This window comes from Rana temporaria, chromosome 12 (genome assembly GCF_905171775.1).
Source record: "Rana temporaria chromosome 12, aRanTem1.1, whole genome shotgun sequence".
Taxonomy (NCBI): domain Eukaryota; kingdom Metazoa; phylum Chordata; class Amphibia; order Anura; family Ranidae; genus Rana; species Rana temporaria.
In genome coordinates this window covers 17,476,375-17,498,952 of record NC_053500.1, presented here as the reverse complement: position 1 = coordinate 17,498,952, position 22,578 = coordinate 17,476,375, and the positions used below count along the sequence as shown (strand labels likewise).

Here is a 22,578-nt window from a genome sequence, read left to right as displayed (position 1 = left end):
TGGGGGTTCTAATTAGAGGGAAGAAGATGGCAGTGAAAATAGTGAAAAATTACATTAGAATTGCTGTTTAAAGCGGAGGTTCACCCTTTAAAACATTTTTTGACATCACACAAAGTCGCGCCATCCTACCGACACAATGCCGGTGTTTTTTTTTTTTTTTTGTCAGCACATACCTCTTAATCCCGGTTTTCACCTCACGGCGATCCGGCGGGAGTGGGCGTTCCCAAGCACTGCCTGTGATTGACAGGCTTCCGAACGGAGCATACTGCGCGTCACAGGTTGCCGAAAAAACCAGAACGTCGGTGCGGCTCTATACGGCGCCTGCGCACCGACGTTCGGGTTCTGTCGGCAACCTGTGACGCGCAGTATGCGCCATTCGGAAGCCTGTCAATCACAGGCAGTGCTTGGGAACGCCCACTCCCGCTGGATCGCCGTGAGGTGAAAACCGGGATTAAGAGGTATGTGCTGAAAAAAAAAAAAAAAAAAAAAACAACGGCATTGTGTCGGTAGGATGGCGCGACTTTGTGTGATGTCAAAAAATGTTTTAAAGGGTGAACCTCTGCTTTAACTTGTAATGCTTAATGTGTAATACCAACGGCCACCACCAGATGGCGCCAGCTCACACAAGGAAGAGCTGGGGACTTTACAAAAATAAAAAAAATAAAAAAATTTGCCCACCTTTCAAGCCAAGTCGCCAGGAGGCTATTTCTAGTCGCCATGGCGACCGGGATTTGTCGAGCCCTGCCTTAGGCTACTTTCACAGTGAAGCGCTTTGCAGGCGCTCTCCCTGAAAGAGTCGCCTCTTTAACTCCAGTGTGAAAGCCTGAGGACTTTCACACTGGAGCGGTGCACTGGCAGGACACTCAAAAAAGTCCAGCTAACTGCATCTTTGAAGTGCTGTAGGAGCCATGTGTAACACAGCTCCTACAGCAGGCTATATTAACCCTTTTTCGGCCGCAAGCGTGGGGGGTTAAAAGCGCCCCGCTAGCGGCTGAATAGCGCCGCAAAAACGACGGTAAAGGGTCGCTAAAAACAGCCACGTTTTACTGCCGACGCCCCAGTGTGAAAGTAGCCCAAGATGTAGTGGCTGCATTCGTTTTCACTGGTTATTGTGCCAGCAACAGTTTGTTTCTTTGTGTCTACTTTTTTTTTTGGTATCTATGGGAGGGATCCAGGGTTGCTACACAGACTGCACTTCATAACATGGCTGTCTTTATCTGGATACATAGGGTGTGATGGATTTGTAGTACAGGCATACCCGCTTTAAGTACACTCACTTTACATACACTCGCGAGTAAGGACATACCCTTGAGTGTATGTAAAGTGCCTTACAAGTACTGTACAGACATTTTGCAGCCGCAGTAGAAGGAGCTGAAGCTCCCAGACTATAGCCCGCCCTGTTCCAGTGTGCCCGACACCCCCAATACAGCCCCTGAGACCTCAAATACAGCTCCTGACAGCCCCAATACACCCTAGAAGTGAAAAAGGGTATTGTTTCACTTTAACCCCCCTGGCGGTATTCCCGAGTCTGACTCGGGGTGAGATTTTCATACCAAAAGCGGTAACCCCGAGTCAGACTCGGGCTTGCCTCGCTGGATCCACAGACTGTGTTTACTTACCTTGTTCCTGGATCCAGCGATGCCACCGCGCTGTGTGAGCGAGCGGGACCTCACTCGATTCACACAGCATCCTCCTGTGCCTCCGATCTCCGTTCCCTGCGACGTTACGACGCACGGGAGCGGAGAACGGCGCCAAATTCAAAAAGGTAAACAAACACAATACATACAGTATACTGTAATCTTATAGATTACAGTACTGTATGTAAAAAAAACACACCCCCCTTGTCCTTAGTGGTCTGCCCAGTGCCCTACATGTTCCTTTATATAATAAAAACTGTTCTTTCTGCCTGCAAACTGTAGATTGTCCATAGCAACCAAAAGTGTCTTTTTATGTCAAAAGTGGTTTTAGATCAGCTAGAAAACAGCGATAATAAATTATAATCACTTGCAGAATTGTGCGATAGCGATTTGTGGGGAAATTCGTCATAAAAAAAATAAAAGTAATGACAGCGACAATTCTGCAACTGAGCAAATTTCAGTGATTTTGAGTTGATTACATTATTGAATCATTTTTATTATAATTATATTATTATTTGTTATCATTATTTATAATTATTTATTATATTATAATTTATAATTTTGTTTTTAAAAAAATGTCATACCTGGGATGCCTACAAGACTCTTGTTTGGTCAGATTTAAGTGAGTTATTCCTAAAAACTACAGACCTACAATATAAAACACCAAATTTCCTTGCAAATAATGGTACCGCTTTCAGCATCTTTTTTCTGAAAGAATCATACCGCCAGGGAGGTTAAATACATTTTCATTTTACATACATGCTCTGGTCCCATTGTGTACTTAAAAGTGGGGTATGCCTGTACACACAAGAAATAAAGTGGGGTATGCCTGTACACAAGAAATAAAGTGCTTTCTTTTAAACTCACAGGAAGTGATAAGGACACTGGAGGATCAAACGTAATCTCAGCATGGGGCCTTTTTTTCCTATTATATATATATATCTCTCTATATCTCCTGCAGCCAAAGACTGGAAAGCTGCAACCTAAACATCTCTGCTCACTAACTGGACTCTTGCTCCCTGCGGAGGCCAATCAGGGGATCTTTGACCTTGAGTGTTGGCTACGGTAGTGTTTGTTCCATGGAGGGTGACGTGTAATGAAGTCTACACCTGATGTTCCTTTTCCCATGGACTCCACCAATCCCATCACACAGCTCTGCTTGCCACAGAAAAACACCATGCCGCCGCCATGTTAAATCTGACCTTCAGCCTTGCACAGACATGGCTTACTCTGATTGCACACTGCGAGCTTCTCACAACGTGCATTAGAAGCTCCAGCAAGCCAGTAGACTCCGCCTCATTTCCTGGCCGGAGGACATCCAGATCTTTCCTTCCCATCCTGTCACTGGATTTCAGTCCTTTCAATGGGGGAGGATCAGCCTCACATGTGGGCGTTCCCTAGACTAGCCTGCCTGTGAATTCAGTCTATTCAGGAACCCCGCTCCTCTAGGCCTCACATCTACCCATCAAGCCATTGTAAATATTTGCATAAATTCTAAGTGACAGCCCACTGCTTACATCAGGGCGGAGTGCTCTTGAGAGGAATACTGAGGCAAGGTGCCATGAGGTTTTTAAGAAGCTATATGCAGCACCCTGCAGACCCCTCCCACCAGCCTTGATCTGCCTGCATTGCATAGGGAAGCACAGAGACCCAGTGATGACTGAGCAACATTCAGGCAGACTCAATTGTGTTTTGGCACTAGACCTGAATTCGCTTGTATTGCTGCAGAACACAGCGCCACCATTGTGCAACAGATGTCACTACACTAGAATACATCACACACACAGTGTAGCATAACATAGCAATGGAAAAGGCTGAATTGGCGCAAACTACTTCTAGTGACAGAAAAGCTGGACTTCAGCGCTAAGCACGTTCAGCAGCTGATCACCCGCTGAGTATGCAGCTTCTTTATTTTGTAATCCTTGCCAGGGATAAGCTCAGGCCGGTTGGACACAAGTCTAAACCCACCTGAGCTTTCCTGCCAGGAAGCTGTCACTGCGGACAGCCAATCATAAGTCGTGGAGGTATTCCCCTCCCAGCCATGGTATATGTGCGGCTGCAGGGAGGTGAACATGGCTGGTAGGGGAATGCCTCCATGACTTACGATTGGCTGTCTGCAGTGACAGCTTCCCGTCAGGATGGCTCATGTGGGTTCAGACTGACTGAGATTATCTCATATCCCCATCCATGTTGCAGTTTAGGTTGGTGCCATGACTGCTGCTCCAGGTTTCCCATTGGCTCATTTCCCTTGCAGCGTCCTATGTAGTCGCCCTTGCATGCACGGACTCCAGTTGTGTCTTCATACCCTGTATGCATCAATAGAAACACACAGCCCATTGCCTAGATGGTAAGACACTCCCCTGCTCCTCCTCCAAACTCAGTCACTCCACTGCTCACTGTTAGGACCAGAAGTTCAGGGAAACAGCATTAAAAAAAAAAAAGTTATTGGGGTTGGAAAAAACCCTATTAAAAAAACTTGATAAAGAAAAAAACTTTATTGGGTTAAAATTATACTAAAGCTTAGGTTTATAAAAAAAAAACAACATGTCATACTTAACTCCACTGTGCAGCTCATTTTGCAGAGGGGGCCCCCAAATATCCTCTTCCGGGGTCCCTCGGCGGCTCTCGCAGCCCCTCCCTGCATTAGATAACCCCCTAGGAGAAGCTCTCTCCCGAGGGGGTTACCTTACAGGTGCGATCCTATGTCACTCATTCGGTGTCCATAGACACAGAGTGTAGGACTCTGCCCAGCACCCTGCGTCATTGGATTGGATTGACAGCAGCGGGAGCCATTGGCTGTGCTGCTATCAATCTATCCAATCAAAGCCGGGACTCCACGGAGAGGATGGTGGGATGCACCAAGAAAAAGAAGGGGCTCAGGTACGTAAAATGCCCAATGACTGCCAGGTGTTTTTTTTTACCTTAATGCATAGGGTGCTTTAAGTTGAAAAAACATGAGCCTTTTACAACCCCTTTAAGAATTTTAACATACTTTCCGGGGACGGTTTATTTTACTGTGCTCAATGTGTTACACTAAAAAAAAAAAATCATTTTTTTATCTTGCACGTGTGCTTTAAAAATCAGAGTTAATGGCTTGGTATTTAGACAGCTATTTTATCTAAGAGAAATGACCAAAACATGGCCTGTTGGGGGTACTTGAGGGCGAGAACCACTGCTGTGAATGAGGTGTCTGGACTCACATCCATCAGTGGATCCTGCACTCCAGGGGGCCCTGGTACCCTGTGGGGGACCCCAGAATAAGGCTGGTCTCCTCACATCCATTGATGGCTGCTGCAGGAGCCCCCAGTACCCTATAGAGGACCCCAAAATGAGACATCTGGTCTCCTCACATCCATTGTTGGATCCTTCATTGCTCCATGAGCCCCCCGGTAGTGGAGGACCCGGGATCTGGTCTCCTAACATCTGTCAGTGGATTCTCAACTCCAGGAGCCCCCCCAATACCCTATGCAGGACCCCAGGATGAGATGTCTGGTCTCCTCACATGCCGCAGTGGAAGCTGCAGGAGCCCCCAGTACCCTATAGAGGACCCCAAAATGAAACATCTGGTCTCCTCACATCCATCGGTGAAGCCTTCACTGGTCCATGAGCCCCCGGTAGTTAAGGACCCAGAGATGAGGTGTCCATCAGTGGATCCTCCATTGCTCCAGAAGGCCCTGGTACCCTACGAAGGACCCAGGGATGTGACATCTGGTCTCCTCACATTCATCAATGGAACCTCCATGGCTCCAAGAGCCCCCGGTACCTGAAGGTGGACCCAGGGATGTGACATCTGGTCTCCTAACATCCATCAGTGGTTTCTACACTCTAGGAGCTCCCAAAACCCTTTAGAGGACCCCAAAATTAGAGGTCTGGTCTCACATCCATCAGTGGATCCTCCATTGCTCCATGAGCCCCTGGTAGTGGAGGACCCAAGGATGGGGTGTCTGGTCTCCTTATATCCATCTGTGGTTCCTCCATTGCTCCAGGAGCCCCTGATGCCCTATAGGGGACCCCACGATGAGAGGTCTGGTCTCCCTTACAGCCATCGATGGATCCGCCATTGCTCCAGGAGCCCCCCCGATACCCTATGGCGGACCCCAGGATTAGAGGGTCTAGTCTCCTCACAGCCATCGATGGATCCTTCATTGCTCCAGGAGCCCCCAGTACCCTATGGAGGACCCCAGGATGACAGGTCTGGTCTCCTCACAGCCATTGATGGATCTTCAAATGCTCCAGGAGCCCCCCCGATACCCTATGGCAGACCCCAGGATGACGGGTCTGGTCTCCTCACATCCATCAATGGATCCTTCATTGCTCCAGGAGCCCCCGATACCCTACGATGGACCCCAGGACGAGGGGTCTGGTCTCCTCACATCCATCAATGGATCCTCCATTGCTCCAGGAGCCCCCGATACCCTATGGCAGACCCCAGGAAGACGGGTCTGGTCTCCTCACATCCATCAATGGATCCTCCATAGCTCCAGGAGCCCCTGATACCCTATGGGGGACCCCAGGATGACGGGTCTGGTCTCACAGCCATCGATGGATCCTCCATTGCTCCAGGAGCCCCCGATACCCTACGACAAACCTCAGGATGAGGGGTCTGGTCTCCCCACATCCGTAGACGGATTCTTGGCTCGCCTCCCACCTGGCGAGAAGACATTGCTCACGCAAACCACAGACGGGCACGCTCGGCTGGGATTACACATGTGCAATGATCGCACGGCGACGTCGTCCTTATCACAGGTCTATGGGGGGGGGGGGGGATTGTATTTATACAATCCGAATACCTGAGGCCTAGTGTGACCCTCTGCCCTTCACCTCCTCCAACACAACACTACAGTATAGGAGGCCGCCATAACCTCCCCTCCACCAAAAACCTGATATAATATTGGTATTGAGCCCCCTGTGTCCTCCTACGCCGACCCCCACCTACCTCCCCGTCCTCCATCATGGCGCCCATGTCCTCTGTGAGGGCCTCATGCCGCCTTTCCCCCCGCCCTACAGGCCGAACTCCTCTCGCCTCACATATATCATATACCCCCCTCCGACCGACCATTATTTATCCGGTAACACCCGCCGCCCAGGCCTGCTCACCTCACCAGCCGAACCTCTCACACGGCGCCCGCCGCCATTTACTGTACTGCTCTTCTATCTCCGGGGTCTCTGCGGCTGCACGGCACGGGCTAATGCGCGCTCACGCTCGGCTCGCTCCCGACCGTCGGCGGCGGCCATGGGCGGGAGTGTCACCCGCGCGTGCGTAGTGTGCGCACCTAGCTTTCGTGAGGTGAACAAAATGGCGGACGCTCTGTTTTATCTCTGTATAAACATTACTGTGACCAAAGTTTAATAAAGTGATATCAAATACATAAGACATATGGATATAATTATACACTATGAGCCCTAAAAACAATAAGTTCATATAATCAATATAATAATATTAATCGATTATGTCCTTTTTTTGTGGTACAATTCTGAAGCGCACGTACTTGTAAGGATGAGCTTAGGGCTCAGGCGTATTCGCAACTCTATGTGCCCGCGCCCTTCAGGAAGCTGACACTCCGCAGCGATAATCGCAGACAGTGAGACATTTCCTTATCCGCGGCTGCGCAGATCGGGAAATGTCTTACTACCTGTGATTAGCGCTGCAAAGTGTCAGCTTACTGGCACGTGGAGTTGCGAACACACCTGAGCACGTCGAAACGCATTGTGAAGTCTGCCTTCGTCCTCATACACAGCGGACATTTTTGCTATCTCTCCTAGGCGCCTTTCCTTCCTGGCAGAAAAAAAGACAATTGTTTGTAACACGTTTAGGTGCGCCTGGCCATTAATTAGTTTTGTTGGCCAGAATAATAATTTATTCTGCCCATTGAAACAGATTAACGCTAAAGAGCTAACCGCATCTAGCATTAGCACACGTTTACACGCGTCAAGTTTTTTTTTTCCGCAAAAAAGGGCGCTGCTCCTGGACACACTGGCTCTGTTTTTTTTTTATGCCTCTAAGCCTGGGTTCACACTGGCGCGACAAAGATGAGTGAGTTTCGCACGACTTTGAATCCGACATTCCGGTGCTACTTTATTGTGGCTTGCATACGACTTCTTTAACCGCTTCAATACCGGGCACTTTCACCCCCTTCCTGCCCAGGCCAATTTTTAGCTTTCAGGGCTGTCACACTTTGAATGACAATTGTAGTCATGCTGTACCCATATGATATTTTTAATCATTTTCTTCACACAAATAGAGCTTTCTTTTGGTGGTATTTAAAGAGGAAGTAAACCCTCTCATAGCATGCTAGCTCATTATGAATTACTTACCCGAGAACAAAGTCCCTGCAGCGGTCCTCGGACACCTCCTCCGTCGCCGCCATGATACCCGGAGTGGCTTCCGGGTATCACTGCTCCGGCGCTGTGACTGGCCGCAGCAGCGATGACGTAACTCCCGCACATGGGAGCTGCCACTAATGGCATGATGCCATTAGTAGCGGCACGCTCAGTGCGCCGTTTTACATTTTGTTATAAAATGTTGAAAACGGGTAATTTTTCTCCTTCATTGATGTACGCTGATGAGGCTACACTGATGGGCACTGATAGGCACCAATAAGGCGGCACTGGTGGGCCCCGATAGGCGGCACTGGTGGGCACTGAGAGGCGTTATTGTTTGGCGCTGAGAGGTGACACTGAGAGGTGGCACTGATCGGTGGCACTGAAGGGCATTGATAGGTGGCACTGGTGGGCACTGAGAATTAGCACTAATAGGTGGCATTGATAGGTGGCACTGAAAGGTGGCAGTGATGGGCACTGATGGGTGGCAGTGATGGGCACTGATCAGCACTGGTAGGTGAGACTGATATAAAACACTGCTAGGTGGCACTGATGAGGCACTGACTGGCACCACTGGTGGGCATTGATAGGTGGCAGTGATGGGTACTGATAGGTGGTACTGATTGGCACTGACAGGTGGCAATGGTGGTCACTGGCAGGTGGCACTGGCAGGGGGCATTGGTGTGCACTAATGAGGCTGATGTGCCTCTTCCACTGGGGATCGATGTCCCCTATGCAGGAGCCGGCGATTGGCTTTTTTTTCTCCTCATGCTGTCAGCGCGAGTTGAAAAGATTACCGAGCATTGTTTACATCACATGATCAGCTGTCATTTACTGACAGCTGATCACGTGGTAAGGGGCCGGGACCGGCCCCTTACTCGGATCTGTGATCACCCGAGTCTCAGTGATTCGGTGATCACGGCGTGTCTATTGACATCCTCCTGTCAATTGGGGTCCGCACTGTAGCCGTCATTCCGCTATAGCGCGGGCCTCTAGTGGTTAAAATATGTTTGGCATAACCAGGGCCATCTTAATAGCATCATGGGCCCCTGGGCAAAGTAATGCTCTGGGGCCCCTACAATGGAGACAGTGCAGGTAAACAGACATCAAGTAGGTAGGAGGCACTATTTGGGTGGAGCTACGTATTAACTACATAAACAATCATTCTGTACAGCCATAGGTGTGCGCAGGGGGTGTGCCGGCTGTGTCTGGGCACACCCTAATCCCCCTGTATAGCGCAGATTCCCCCTGCTGATATTTCACCAAAGCCCCCTCAATGGGGCTCCTAAAAAAAAATGTAAAAAAAAGAATAAAAAAATATAGTAATAGAAATAAAAAACTACTTACATTGTCCACTGCCCTACTGGACACCAACCTCGGCCCTACAGAAAAGTCCACTGCCTACTAACACCGTCCATGTTATAATACATTTGGTGTACACACCCTAATGCAATAGGCTGCGCACACCTATGTGTACAGCAAAGAAACAGTGGGAAAATACTACATACATAAACTACCGTATTTATCGGCGTATACCGCGCACTATTTTGCCCTGAAAATCAGGGCAAAATCGTGGGTGCGCGATAAACGCCGATACCCGCTTTCCCGCCACGAGTTTGAATACTGCGCCCGCATATAGCGAGCGCAGTACACTCGTGAATCTTCGGGCAGTCTCGGCGCCTCTCGTACTGACGTCCTGACGTCCTGAGCGTACAGGACGTCAGTGCGAGAGGCGCCCGAGCCTGCCCGAAGATTCACGAGTGTACTGCGCTCGCTATATGCGGGCGCAGTATTCAAAGTCGTGGCGGGAAACGAGCGGGAGGACGCCGCAGAAGGACGCCGGACCCGCCGAAGATGGACGCCCGACCCGCCGAAGACGGACGCCGGACCCGCCGAAGAGGACACCCGAAGCCGCAGAAGGACGCCGGACCCGACGAGGCCGCAGATGGACGCCGCGCAAGACACCAAAACTGTAAGTACAAAAAAACAAAAAATCTTTTTTTCCCACAGGATTGGGGGCCACTTTGGGGGTGCGCGGTATACGCCAGAGCGCGTTATACCGCGATAAATACGGTAACAAAGCTGTCCTGTGCATATAATATATCTGCTAGATTGATGCCTCCCCAGCACTCTGACCCCTCTAAACCCCAGATATCCCCCCATCACTCTCGGTGCCATCATGGGGCCCCCAATTTTGCCTCCTCACTGTGGCAAAAATGAAAGGAGATACCATTTGGAGGACGGTAACAATGTGAACGCGACCCATTCAACTGACCGCACCGCAGCCACAGTGTCATGAAGTTGCGCAATGGTGGGTCAGCATTTTCAAGGTTAAAACAGGCGGTGAGGAGGTGCCTGTCAAATGCCTCTGAAAAGAAATTCACCTCAGATTGATTTAACCACTTGCCGACCAGCTCACACAGATATACTGCAGCAGGTCGGCTCTCCTGCGTGAGCCGATGTACCTGTACGTCGGGCCGTGCAAGGAGGAAAGTGGGCAAGGGCACTCTCCCGGCGGACAACCCGCGATCGCTGTGTGCAGAGGCAGATCGGGTAACTGCCTATGTAAACAAGGCGGATCCCTGTTCTACCAATAACATATCAAAGTTCTGTTCTCAGTGATCGGGAAGTAGGGTTGCCACCTGTCCAGGATTCACAGTCCGGGTTTTTCAATCATGTGTCCGGGTTTCAGTCTACCTTAAACCCGGACACTATATGCAGGCAGGAATGTGGCTCAGAACAGGGTCTGACAGGAGGGTGAGGGAGGGCACAATGTGTGCCTCATTACTATTATCTTTGCATGGCCAAAGGTGTCCTAGGTCTGTTAAAATCCTACAGTGTTGTTTTTTGCTGTGCGCCGCTAAAGTGTTCGGGTGTGGCTTCTTGAAAAAGTGGCAACCCTATCGGGAACAGTGATCTCTGTCATGTCCCAGGCAGCCCTTCCCCCCCTACAGTTAGAACACACCCTGGGAACACATTTGACCCCTTGATTGCCCCCTAGTGTTAACCCCTTCACTGCCAGTGACATTTATACAGTAATCAGTGTGGGCTAGATTCATAAAGCCCGCCGTAAGTTTGTGCAGGCGTAGCGTATCTTAGATACGCTACGCCGCCGTAACTTAGTGAGGCTGGGGCTGAATTCACAAAGAATCTGCGCCCTAAGTTACGGCGACGTAGCGTACATCTGACGGCGTAATCGCGCCAAATTAAAATTCTGAAGAGGTGGGCGTGTTTTATGTAAATAAAACATGACCCCACGTAAATGACGTCTTTAACGAACGGCGCATGCGCCGTTCGTGAAAGAATCCCAGTGCGCATGCTCGAAATTACGCCACAAATCGTCAATGCTTTAGATGTGAACGTAATTTACGCAAAGCCCTATTCGCGAACGACTTACGCAAACGACACAAAATTCGACGCTGGCTCGACGTCCATACTTAACATTGGTTGCTCCTCATATAGCAGGAGCAAGCCTTACGCAAACGACATAACAAAAATTACGCCGGGCGCACGTACGTTTCTGAATCGGCGTATCCAGTTCATTTGCATATTCTACACTGAAATCGACGGGAGCGCCACCTAGCGGCCAGCGTAAATATGCAACTAAGATACGACGGTGTAAGAGACTTACGCCGTCGGATCTTAGCCTAATTTTGGCGTATCTTGCTTTCTGAATACATAAAGAAGATACGCCGGCGCAGCTTTGAATTTACGCGGCGTATCAATAGATACGCCGGCGTAAATTCATGCTGAATCTAGCCCTGTGTTTTTACAGCACTGATCAATGTAATAATGTCACTGGTCCCCAAAAAGTGTCACTAAGACCCCTTTCACACTGAGGCGCTTTGCAGGCACTATAGTGGTAAAAATAGCGCCTGCAAAGCGCCCTGAAAGAGCCGCTCCATTCACACTGCAGCGGTGCGCTGAAAGGGCGTCAGAAAAAGTCCTGCCAGCAGCTTCTTTGCAGCGCATTAAGAGCGGTGAATACATCGCTCCTAATGCACCCCTGCCCATTGAAATCAATGGGCAGCGCCGCCGAAACCGCCAGAAAAGCGGCGCTGAATCGGCACTTTGCAGGCGCTTTTAACCCTTTTTCGGCCGCTAGCGGGGGTTAAAAGAAGTGCCCCGCTAGCGACTGAAAAGCCCGACAAAAAATGACGGCAAAGCGCCGCCAAAAATAGCAGCGTTTTACCGTCGACGCCCACTAAAAAACGCAGATCGCCGCCATTACCAGTAAAAACAATAAAGAAAAATAAAAGTCCCTAAATCTATCCCGTAGTTTCTAGACGCGATAACTTTTGTGCAAACCAATCAATATACGCCTATTGTGATTTTTTTTTTTTTACCAAAAATATGCAGAAGAATATATATGGGCCTAAACTGATGAATAAATGTGTTTTTCTATATATTTTATTAAATCGTTGATCTTTTTTTGTTTATAGCGCAAAAAAATAAAAAGCGCAGAGGTTATCAAATACCACCAAAAGAAAGCTCTATTTGTGGGGAAAATAAGGACGTCAATTTTGGGTACAACGTCACACGACAGCGCAATTGTCAGGTAAAGCGACGCAGTGTCAAATTGCAAAAATGGCCTGGTCATTAAGGGGGTAAATACTTCCGGGGCTAAAGTGTTTAAATAGGGGCAGCATATGAGAACGAGGCATTGAGTTTGCCAAGCCCAGTGTATCATACACAGTGGCCCGGATTCAGCTAGATTTCATTACGGAGGCGCAGGGCAACGATTTTGCCCTGCGCCCCCGCAATTTTTTTGCGCTGCCCTCGATTCACGGAGCAGAAGCACCGTAAATTGCGCGGGCTCGCCGGCAAAATGCCCGGCGCAATTTAAATGATCCCGTAGGGGGCGGGAATCATTTAAATTAGGCGCGTTCCCGCGCCGATCGTAGAGCGCATGCTCCGTCGGGAAACTTTCCCGACGTGCATTGCGGCAAATGACGTCGCAAGGACGTCATTTTCTTCAAAGTGAACGTGAATGGCGTCCAGCGCCATTCACGAATCACTTACGCAAAGTATGTAAAATTCTAATTTCGCAACGCGGGAACGACGGGTATACGTAACATTGGCTGCCCCTGCTAATAGCAGGGGCAGCCTTACGCAAAAAAACGCCGTACGGAAACAACGTAAATTGCGTACGCAGGGCTCGCGCGACGTTGTGAATCGGTGTTAGTATGCAATTTGCATACTATACGCTGAGCACAACGGGAACGCCACCTAGCGGCCATCGCAAGAATGCAGCCTAAGATATGCGGGCATAAGAGCCTTATGCCGCGCAGATCTTAGGCTGCAGTCGGCGTAACGAGGTTCCTGAATCAGGAGCATTCGTTACGCCGGGGCAAGTAAGCAATCACGCTGTGTAACCTATGGTTACACAGGCGCAATTGCTTCTTGAATCCAGCCCAATGTCATTCTTTTCACCTTTCTTCATTCTTTGCTCCAGCTCAGTACTGCAGATCTCCTGCAGCCACTTCCTGTCTCATCGAGGGCCCCGTGGCATTTTTCAGGGCAGGTTTCTTGATGGTGACAACATGGACCATGCTAGAGAAATGTGAATCTCTGGGTGACAACGCAGGACCACATTGGGAAGGCAGGAAGAGAGCGTTGTCACCCTATAACAGGAAGTGCCTGAACATTGGCTTTTATGTCAGGATCCCCGGAGATTATTTTTATAAAAGCTGCAGATTGAAAAATATGACATGACATAAAGATTTTATAGATTATATCAGATTGGGTTCACATTTAGTGTGTGGTTTATTTCTTTGCATTGTAGTAAATGACATGATAGAATATATAACACCCCCAACCAGCAGCCATCTCTGACTCTATCACCTGCACAAACCAACTCAAAGCTGCGCATGCGCGTCCGAGCCACGCTGTCCTCCCTCCTCCTGCGCAGGTCACGTGCTCCCAGCTCGCAGACAACGTCACGTGACGTGCGCTGGGCTCTCGGTGCGACAGTGACATCAGCGCCGGAAGTTCGGTAAGTGGCTGAGAGCCGGGACCCGGTCCCCCCGGTCCTTTCATGTGTCCCGGCACCGCCGCCTCCGGGTGACCGTGTGAGGAGGGGGGAGAGGGGTCCCCCCCACCGGGGACGAGATCACTGAGACTTCCCCTTGTTTACATCCGTCCTCCCCTCCCCCCCACCTGTATGCAAGCTATACCGGGGCCTGGTATTATAATAGAGGCCTCTGTATACTGTCTATAGGGGCCCCCAGAGATCCCTGTGTACTGTCTATAGGGGCCCCCAGAGATCCCTGTGTACTGTCTATAGGGGCCCCCAGAGATCCCTGTGTACTGTCTATAGGGCCCCCCAGAGATCCCTGTGTTCTGTGTATAGGGGCCCCCAGAGATCCCTGTGTAATGTGTATAGGGGCCCCCAGAGATCCCTGTGTACTGTGTATAGGGGCCCCCAGAGATCCCTGTGTACTGTGTATAGGGGCCCCCAGAGATCCCTGTGTACTGTGTATAGGGGCCCCCAGAGATCCCTGTGTACTGTCTATAGGGGCCCCCAGAGATCCCTGTGTACTGTCTATAGGGCCCCCCAGAGATCCCTGTGTTCTGTGTATAGGGGCCCCCAGAGATCCCTGTGTACTGTCTATAGGGGCCCCCAGAGAGCCCTGTGTTCTGTGTATAGGGGCCCCTGAGATTCATGTGTACTGTCTATCGGGACCCCTGTGTAATATCTATAGGGGCCCCCTGAGATCCCTGTGTGCTGTCTACTAGGGGCCCCCCAGAGATCCCTGTGTGCTGTCTACTAGGGGCCCCCCGGAGATCCCTGTGTGCTGTCTACTAGGGGCCCCCCGGAGATCCCTGTGTACTGTCTATAGGGCCCCCCAGAGATCCCTGTGTTCTGTGTATAGGGGCCCCCAGAGATCCCTGTGTACTGTCTATAGGGGCCCCCAGAGATCCCTGTGTACTGTCTATAGGGGCCCCCAGAGATCCCTGTGTACTGTGTATAGGGGCCCCCAGAGATCCCTGTGTACTGTCTATAGGGGCCCCCAGAGAGCCCTGTGTTCTGTGTATAGGGGCCCCTGAGATTCATGTGTACTGTCTATCGGGACCCCTGTGTAATATCTATAGGGGCCCCCTGAGATCCCTGTGTGCTGTCTACTAGGGGCCCCCCAGAGATCCCTGTGTGCTGTCTACTAGGGGCCCCCCGGAGATCCCTGTGTGCTGTCTACTAGGGGCCCCCCGGAGATCCCTGTGTACTGTCTATAGGGCCCCCCAGAGATCCCTGTGTACTGTCTATAGGGGCCCCCAGAGATCCCTGTGTACTGTCTATAGGGGCCCCCAGAGATCCCTGTGTACTGTGTATAGGGGCCCCCAGAGATCCCTGTGTACTGTCTATAGGGGCCCCCAGAGAGCCCTGTGTTCTGTGTATAGGGGCCCCTGAGATTCATGTGTACTGTCTATCGGGACCCCTGTGTAATGTCTATAGGGGCCCCCTGAGATCCCTGTGTGCTGTCTACTAGGGGCCCCCCGGAGATCCCTGTGTGCTGTCTACTAGGGGCCCCCCGGAGATCCCTGTGTGCTGTCTACTAGGGGCCCCCCGGAGATCCCTGTGTGCTGTCTACTAGGGGCCCCCCGGAGATCCCTGTGTACTGTCTATAGGGCCCCCCAGAGATCCCTGTGTACTGTCTATAGGGGCCCCCAGAGATCCCTGTGTACTGTCTATAGGGGCCCCCAGAGATCCCTGTGTACTGTCTATAGGGGCCCCCAGAGATCCCTGTGTACTGTCTATAGGGGCCCCCAGAGAGCCCTGTGTACTGTCTATAGGGGCCCCCAGAGATCCCTGTGTACTGTCTATAGGGGCCCCCAGAGAGCCCTGTGTTCTGTGTATAGGGGCCCCTGAGATTCATGTGTACTGTCTATCGGGACCCCTGTGTAATGTCTATAGGGGCCCCCTGAGATCCCTGTGTGCTGTCTACTAGGGGCCCCCCAGAGATCCCTGTGTGCTGTCTACTAGGGGCCCCCCGGAGATCCCTGTGTGCTGTCTACTAGGGGCCCCCCGGAGATCCCTGTGTGCTGTCTACTAGGGGCCCCCCGGAGATCCCTGTGTGCTGTCTACTAGGGGCCCCCCGGAGATCCCTGTGTGCTGTCTACTAGGGGCCCCCCGGAGATCCCTGTGTGCTGTCTACTAGGGGCCCCCCGGAGATCCCTGTGTGCTGTCTACTAGGGGCCCCCGGAGATCCCTGTGTGCTGTCTACTAGGGGCCCCCCGGAGATCCCTGTGTGCTGTCTACTAGGGGCCCCCCGGAGATCCCTGTGTGCTGTCTACTAGGGGCCCCCCGGAGATCCCTGTGTGCTGTCTACTAGGGGCCCCCGGAGATCCCTGTGCGCTGTCTACTAGGGGCCCCCCACGGAGATCCCTGTGCGCTGTCTACTAGGGGCCCCCCCCGGAGATCCCTGTGCGCTGTCTACTAGGGGCCCCCCCGGAGATCCCTGTGCGCTGTCTACTAGGCCCCCCCCCCCCGGAGATCCCTGTGCGCTGTCTACTAGGGGCACCAGAATTTCCTCTATACGGTAGTAACGGTGATATCAGAACCAATTCAATCATACAGTTTGTAGTGTACATAGATTTGCAAAACAATGTGATAAATGAATATTCCTGAACTTGTGTGAATGCATCAATGCAGTGCATGTTATCTCAGCTTGCAGAGCTTGGATTCATTGAATGAGTTTACTAAAAAATGTAAATATTGCAGAATATAAATCCTCGTGCTACATAACTAAGCTCCATTTCATGCTGAAGAAACAAAATTATTAATGTATCTTAAATATAAATCTTTTAGATAGATTTTTTTTTTTTTTTATCCAAAAGCATTTTATTTAAAATAAATTTGATAAAAAAATAAAATAAAAAAAATCATTGATTTATATCCACCCTGCTGTCTGTAGGGGGCCCCCGGAGATCCCTGTGTGCTGTCTACTAGGGGCCCCCCGGAGCTCCCTATGTGCTGTCTGTAGGGGGCCCCCGGAGCTCCCTGTGTGCTGTCTGTAGGGGGTCCCCGGAGCTCCCGGTGTGCTGTCTGTAGGGGGTCCCCGGAGCTCCCTGTGTGCTGTCTGTAGGGGGCCCCCGGAGCTCCCTGTGTGCTGTCTGTAGGGGGCCCCGGGAGCTCCCTGTGTGCTGTCTGTAGGGGGCCCCCGGAGCTCCCTGTGTGCTGTCTGTAGGGGGCCCCCGGAGCTCCCTGTGTGCTGTCTGTAGGGGGCCCCCGGAGCTCCCTGTGTGCTGTCTGTAGGGGGTCCCCGGAGCTCCCGGTGTGCTGTCTGTAGGGGGTCCCCGGAGCTCCCTGTGTGCTGTCTGTAGGGGGCCCCCGGAGCTCCCTGTGTGCTGTCTGTAGGGGGCCCCCGGAGCTCCCGGTGTGCTGTCTGTAGGGGGCCCCCGGAGCTCCCGGTGTGCTGTCTGTAGGGGGTCCCCGGAGCTCCCGGTGTGCTGTCTGTAGGGGGTCCCCGGAGCTCCCTGTGTGCTGTCTGTAGGGGGCCCCCGGAGCTCCCTGTGTGCTGTCTGTAGGGGGCCCCCGGAGCTCCCTGTGTGCTGTCTGTAGGGGGTCCCCGGAGCTCCCGGTGTGCTGTCTGTAGGGGCCCCCGGAGCTCCCGGTGTGCTGTCTGTAGGGGCCCCCGGAGCTCCCGGTGTGCTGTCTGTAGGGGGTCCCCGAGCTCCCGGTGTGCTGTCTGTAGGGGGTCCCCGGAGCTCCCGGTGTGCTGTCTGTAGGGGCCCCCGGAGCTCCCGGTGTGCTGTCTGTAGGGGCCCCCGGAGCTCCCGGTGTGCTGTCTGTAGGGGGTCCCCGAGCTCCCGGTGTGCTGTCTGTAGGGGCCCCCCGGACGTCTCTCCATGCAAATTATTTGTTCCTCCCATCCCCCAGAGGGCAGAGTCCATGTCACACTTTGTCTTGTACAGAACCATGCTGTCATCATTGTTCCTGCTGCCTGTCACCTCAAGCACAGACGGCAGCCCAATTTATGGGCGTTCCTACGGAGGAGCTACTGAACTGCACTAGGCACCACCCCCTCTTCCTTCTGCCCATTCATGAACCAGCACTGCACTAGGCACCGCCCCCTCTTCCCTCTCCCCATTCATGAATCAGCACTGCACTAGGCTCCGCCCCCTCTTCCCTCTCCCCATTCATGAATCAGCACTGCACTAGGCTCCGCCCCCTCTTCCCTCTCCCCATTCATGAATCAGCACTGCACTAGGCACCGCCCCCTCTCCCCATTCATGAATCAGCACTGCACTAGGCTCCGCCCCCTCTTCCCTCTCCCCATTCATGAATCAGCACTGCACTAGGTACCGCCTCCTCTTCCCTCTCCCCATTCATGAATCAGCACTGCACTAGGTACCGCCTCCTCTTCCCTCTCCCCATTCATTAATCAGCACTGCACTAGGTACCGCCCCCTCTTCTCTCTCCCCATTCATGAATCAGCACTGCACTAGGTACCGCCTCCTCTTCCCTCTCTCCATTCATGAATCAGCACTGCACTAGGTACCGCCCCCTCTTCTCTCTCCCCATTCATGAATCAGCACTGCACTAGGTACCGCCTCCTCTTCCCTCTCTCCATTCATGAATCAGCACAGCACTAGGTACCGCCCCCTCTTCCCTCTCTCCATTCATGAATCAGCACTTCACTAGGCACCACCCCCTCTTCTCTCTCCCCATTCATGAATCAGCACTGCACTAGGCACCACCCCCTCTTCCCTCTCTCCATTCATGAATCAGCACTGCACTAGGCACCGCCCCCTCTTCTCTCTCCCCATTCATTAATCAGCACTGCACTAGGTTCCCGCCTCCTCTTCCCTCTCCCCATTCATGAATCAGCACTGCACTAGGCACCGCCCCCTCTTCCCTCTCCCCATTCATGAATCAGCACTGCACTAGGTACCGCCCCCTTCTTCCCTCTCTCCATTCATGAATCAGCACTTCACTAGGCACCGCCCCCTCTTCTCTCTCCCCATTCATTAATCGGCACTGCACTAGGCACCGCCCCCTCTTCCCTCTCTCCATTCATGAATCAGCACTGCACTAGGTACCGCCCCCTTCTTCCCTCTCTCCATTCATGAATCAGCACTGCACTAGGCACCGCCCCCTCTTCCCTCTCCCCATTCATGAATCAGCACTGCACTAGGCACCGCCCCCTCTTCTCTCTCCCCATTCATGAATCAGCACTGCACTAGGTTCCCGCCTCCTCTTCCCTCTCCCCATTCATGAATCAGCACTGCACTAGGCACCGCCCCCTCTTCCCTCTCTCCATTCATGAATCAGCACTGCACTAGGTACCGCCCCCTTCTTCCCTCTCTCCATTCATGAATCAGCACTTCACTAGGCACCGCCCCCTCTTCCCTCTCCCCATTCATGAATCAGCACTGCACTAGGCACCGCCCCCTCTTCTCTCTCCCCATTCATGAATCAGCACTGCACTAGGCACCGCCCCCTCTTCTCTCTCCCCATTCATGAATCAGCACTGCACTAGGCACCGCCCCCTCTTCTCTCTCCCCATTCATGAATCAGCACTGCACTAGGCACTGCCCCCTCTTCCCTCTCCCCATTCATGAATCAGCACTGCACTAGGTACCGCCTCCTCTTCCCTCTCCCCATTCATTAATCAGCACTGCACTAGGTACCGCCTCCTCTTCCCTCTCCCCATTCATGAATCAGCACTGCACTAGGTTCCCGCCTCCTCTTCCCTCTCCCCATTCATGAATCAGCACTGCACTAGGCACCGCCTCCTCTTCCCTCTCCCCATTCATGAATCAGCACTGCACTAGGCACCGCCCCCTCTTCCCTCTCTCCATTCATGAATCAGCACTGCACTAGGTACCGCCCCCTTCTTCCCTCTCTCCATTCATGAATCAGCACTTCACTAGGCACCGCCCCCTCTTCCCTCTCCCCATTCATGAATCAGCACTGCACTAGGCACCGCCCCCTCTTCCCTCTCCCCATTCATGAATCGGCACTGCACTAGGCACCGCCCCCTCTTCTCTCTCCCCATTCATGAATCAGCACTGCACTAGGCACCGCCCCCTCTTCTCTCTCCCCATTCATGAATCAGCACTGCACTAGGTACCGCCTCCTCTTCCCTCTCCCCATTCATTAATCAGCACTGCACTAGGTACCGCCCCCTCTTCCCATTCATGAATCAGCACTGCACTAGGCACCACCCCCTCTTCTCTCTCCCCATTCATTAATCAGCACTGCACTAGGCACCGCCCCCTCTTCTCTCTCCCCATTCATTAATCAGCACTGCACTAGGTACCGCCTCCTTCTTCCCTCTCCCTATTCATGAATCAGTACTGCACTAGGCACCGCCCCCTCTTCCCTCTCTCCATTCATGAATCAGCACTGCACTAGGCACCGCCCCCTCTTCCCTCTCCCCATTCATGAATCAGCACTTCACTAGGTACCGCCCCCTCTTCCCTCTCTCCATTCATGAATCAGCACTGCACTAGGCACCGCCCCCTCTTTTCTCTCCCCATTCATTAATCAGCACTGCACTAGGTTCCCGCCTCCTTCTCCCCATTCATGAATAAGTATTACATTGTATATCCCTGTATGTTGTGGTTGTTCAGATGCTTATCTAATAGTTTCTTGAAACCATCGGAGCTCCCCGCTGAGACCACCGCCTGTGGAAGGGAATTCCACATCCTTGCCTCTCTTACAGTAAAGAACCATTTGCATAGTTTAAGGTTAAACCTCTTTTCTTCTAATTTTGATGAGTGGCCACGTGTCTCATTAAACTCCCCCCCGCGGAAAGGTTCTTTCCCTATTGTGGGGTCACCAGTACGGAATTTGTAAATTGAAATCATATCTCCTCTCAAGCGTCTCTTCTCCAGAGAGAATAAGTTCAGAGCTCCCAACCTTTCCTCATAACTAATATCCTCCAGACCCTTTATTAACTTTGTTTGCCCTTCTTTGTACTCGTTCCATTTCTAGTACATTCTTCCTGAGGACTGGTGCCCGGAACTGGACGGCATACTCCAGGTGCGGCCGGACCAGAGTCTTGTAGAGCGGGAGAATTATCGTTGTATCTCTGGAGTTGATCCCCTTTTTAATGCCAATATTCTGTTTGCTTTGTTAGCATTAGCTTGTCATTGCATGCCATTGATGAGACTATCATCTACTACAGGGTTTGACAAATTTGCTTGGCATCTAGGAGCCAGAAAACGCACCCCGTCCCGACGAGCTTGCGCGCAGAAGCGAACACATACGTGAGCAGCGCCTGCATATGTAAACGGTGTTGAAACCACACATGTGAGGTATCGCCGCGATTGGTAGAGCGAGAGCAATAATTCTAGCCCTAGACCTACTCTGTAACTCAAAACATGCAACCTGTAGTTTTTTTTAAACGTTGTCTATGGAGATTTTAAAGGGTAAAAGTTTGTCGGCATTCCACAAGCGGACGCAATTTTGAAGCGTGACATGTTGGGTATGAATTTACTCGGTGTAACATTATCTTTCATAATATTAAAAAAAATGGGGATAACTTTACTGTTGTCTTATTTTTTAATTAAAAAAAGTGTAATTTTTTACCAAAAAAGTGCACTTGGAAGACCGCTGCGCAAATACGGCGTGACAGAAAGTATTGCAACGATCGCCATTTTATTCTCTAGGGTGTTAGGATAAAAAATATATATAATGTTTGGGGGTTCTAATTAGAGGGAAGAAGATGGCAGTGAAAACAGTGAAAAATGACATTAGAATTGCTGTTTAACTTGTAATGCTTAACTTGTAATACCAACGGCCACCACCAGATGGCGCCAGCTCACACAAGGAAGAGCTGGGGACTGCCCACCTTCCAAGCCAAGTCGCCAGGATGCTATTTCTAGTCGCCCTGGCGACCGGCATTTGTCGAACCCTGATCTACTAGGACCCCCATGTCCTTTTCCATCCTAGACCCCCCCCCCCAGAGGTTCTCCCCCCAGTGTTATAGATTACATTCATGTGACGTGACATTATCTTATTGCTGCTGATATGATTGGGGTGGCTGCTGACTTTTTTTTATTTCTTTTCTCCTGTGAACAGCAAGAATGAGTTATTCGGAGAAACCCGAGGAGATCACAAAGGACGAGTGGATGGAGAAACTAAACAACTTGCACATCCAGAGGGCGGATATGAACCGACTCATCATGAACTACCTGGTAACAGGTCAGCAGTGGCGACTGATTGGCACCCGGGTGCAGACGTGTAGATCCATTGATGTTGCCATATACATACCCATCTATAATTACTGCCTCTCCCTTAGAAAGGAACGTGGCCTACATCTCATTGTACAAGTAGAACCAGACCTACTCACTAACACATAGAGGGCAGAACAACGGGCACAAAGAAAAACAGAATAATGCCCCATTTAACCCTTCTGCTGCCAAAACCCATTTGATTTTGTTTTTTTGGGCTTGAAGATTACTTACCCACTTCAGCCCCGGAGGATTTGGCTGCCCAATGACCAGGCCTTTTTTTTTGCGATTCGGCACTGCGTCGTTTTAACCGCTTAAGGACCACCTCCTGCACATATACGTCGGCAGAATGTCATGGCTGGGCACAAGCATGTACAGGTACGTCCTCTTTAAGTGCCCAGCTGTGGGTCGCGTGCCCGCCACTCGGTCCGAAGCACCG

General features: G+C 51.5%; 1 protein-coding gene and 1 long non-coding RNA gene across 2 annotated transcripts in view; one reads left to right on the top strand and one right to left on the bottom strand.

Annotated features, from left to right (window-relative positions):
• LOC120919322 overlaps nucleotides 1-6,839 on the bottom strand; it is a 35,756-nt gene extending 28,917 nt beyond the window's left edge. Inside the window, exon 1 of the long non-coding RNA XR_005744552.1 lies at nucleotides 6,735-6,839. This is a non-coding gene — a long non-coding RNA (uncharacterized LOC120919322). The remainder of the gene's footprint in view (nucleotides 1-6,734) is intronic.
• A 6,998-nt stretch (nucleotides 6,840-13,837) lies between these two features.
• The window catches only part of GID8 (GID complex subunit 8 homolog), a 31,434-nt gene continuing 22,693 nt past the window's right edge, over nucleotides 13,838-22,578 (top strand). The window contains exons 1-2 of the mRNA XM_040331685.1: nucleotides 13,838-13,953; nucleotides 21,988-22,110. Of these exons, the coding sequence (XP_040187619.1) occupies nucleotides 21,993-22,110 (118 nt within the window). The 5' untranslated portion in view covers nucleotides 13,838-13,953; nucleotides 21,988-21,992. The remainder of the gene's footprint in view (nucleotides 13,954-21,987; nucleotides 22,111-22,578) is intronic.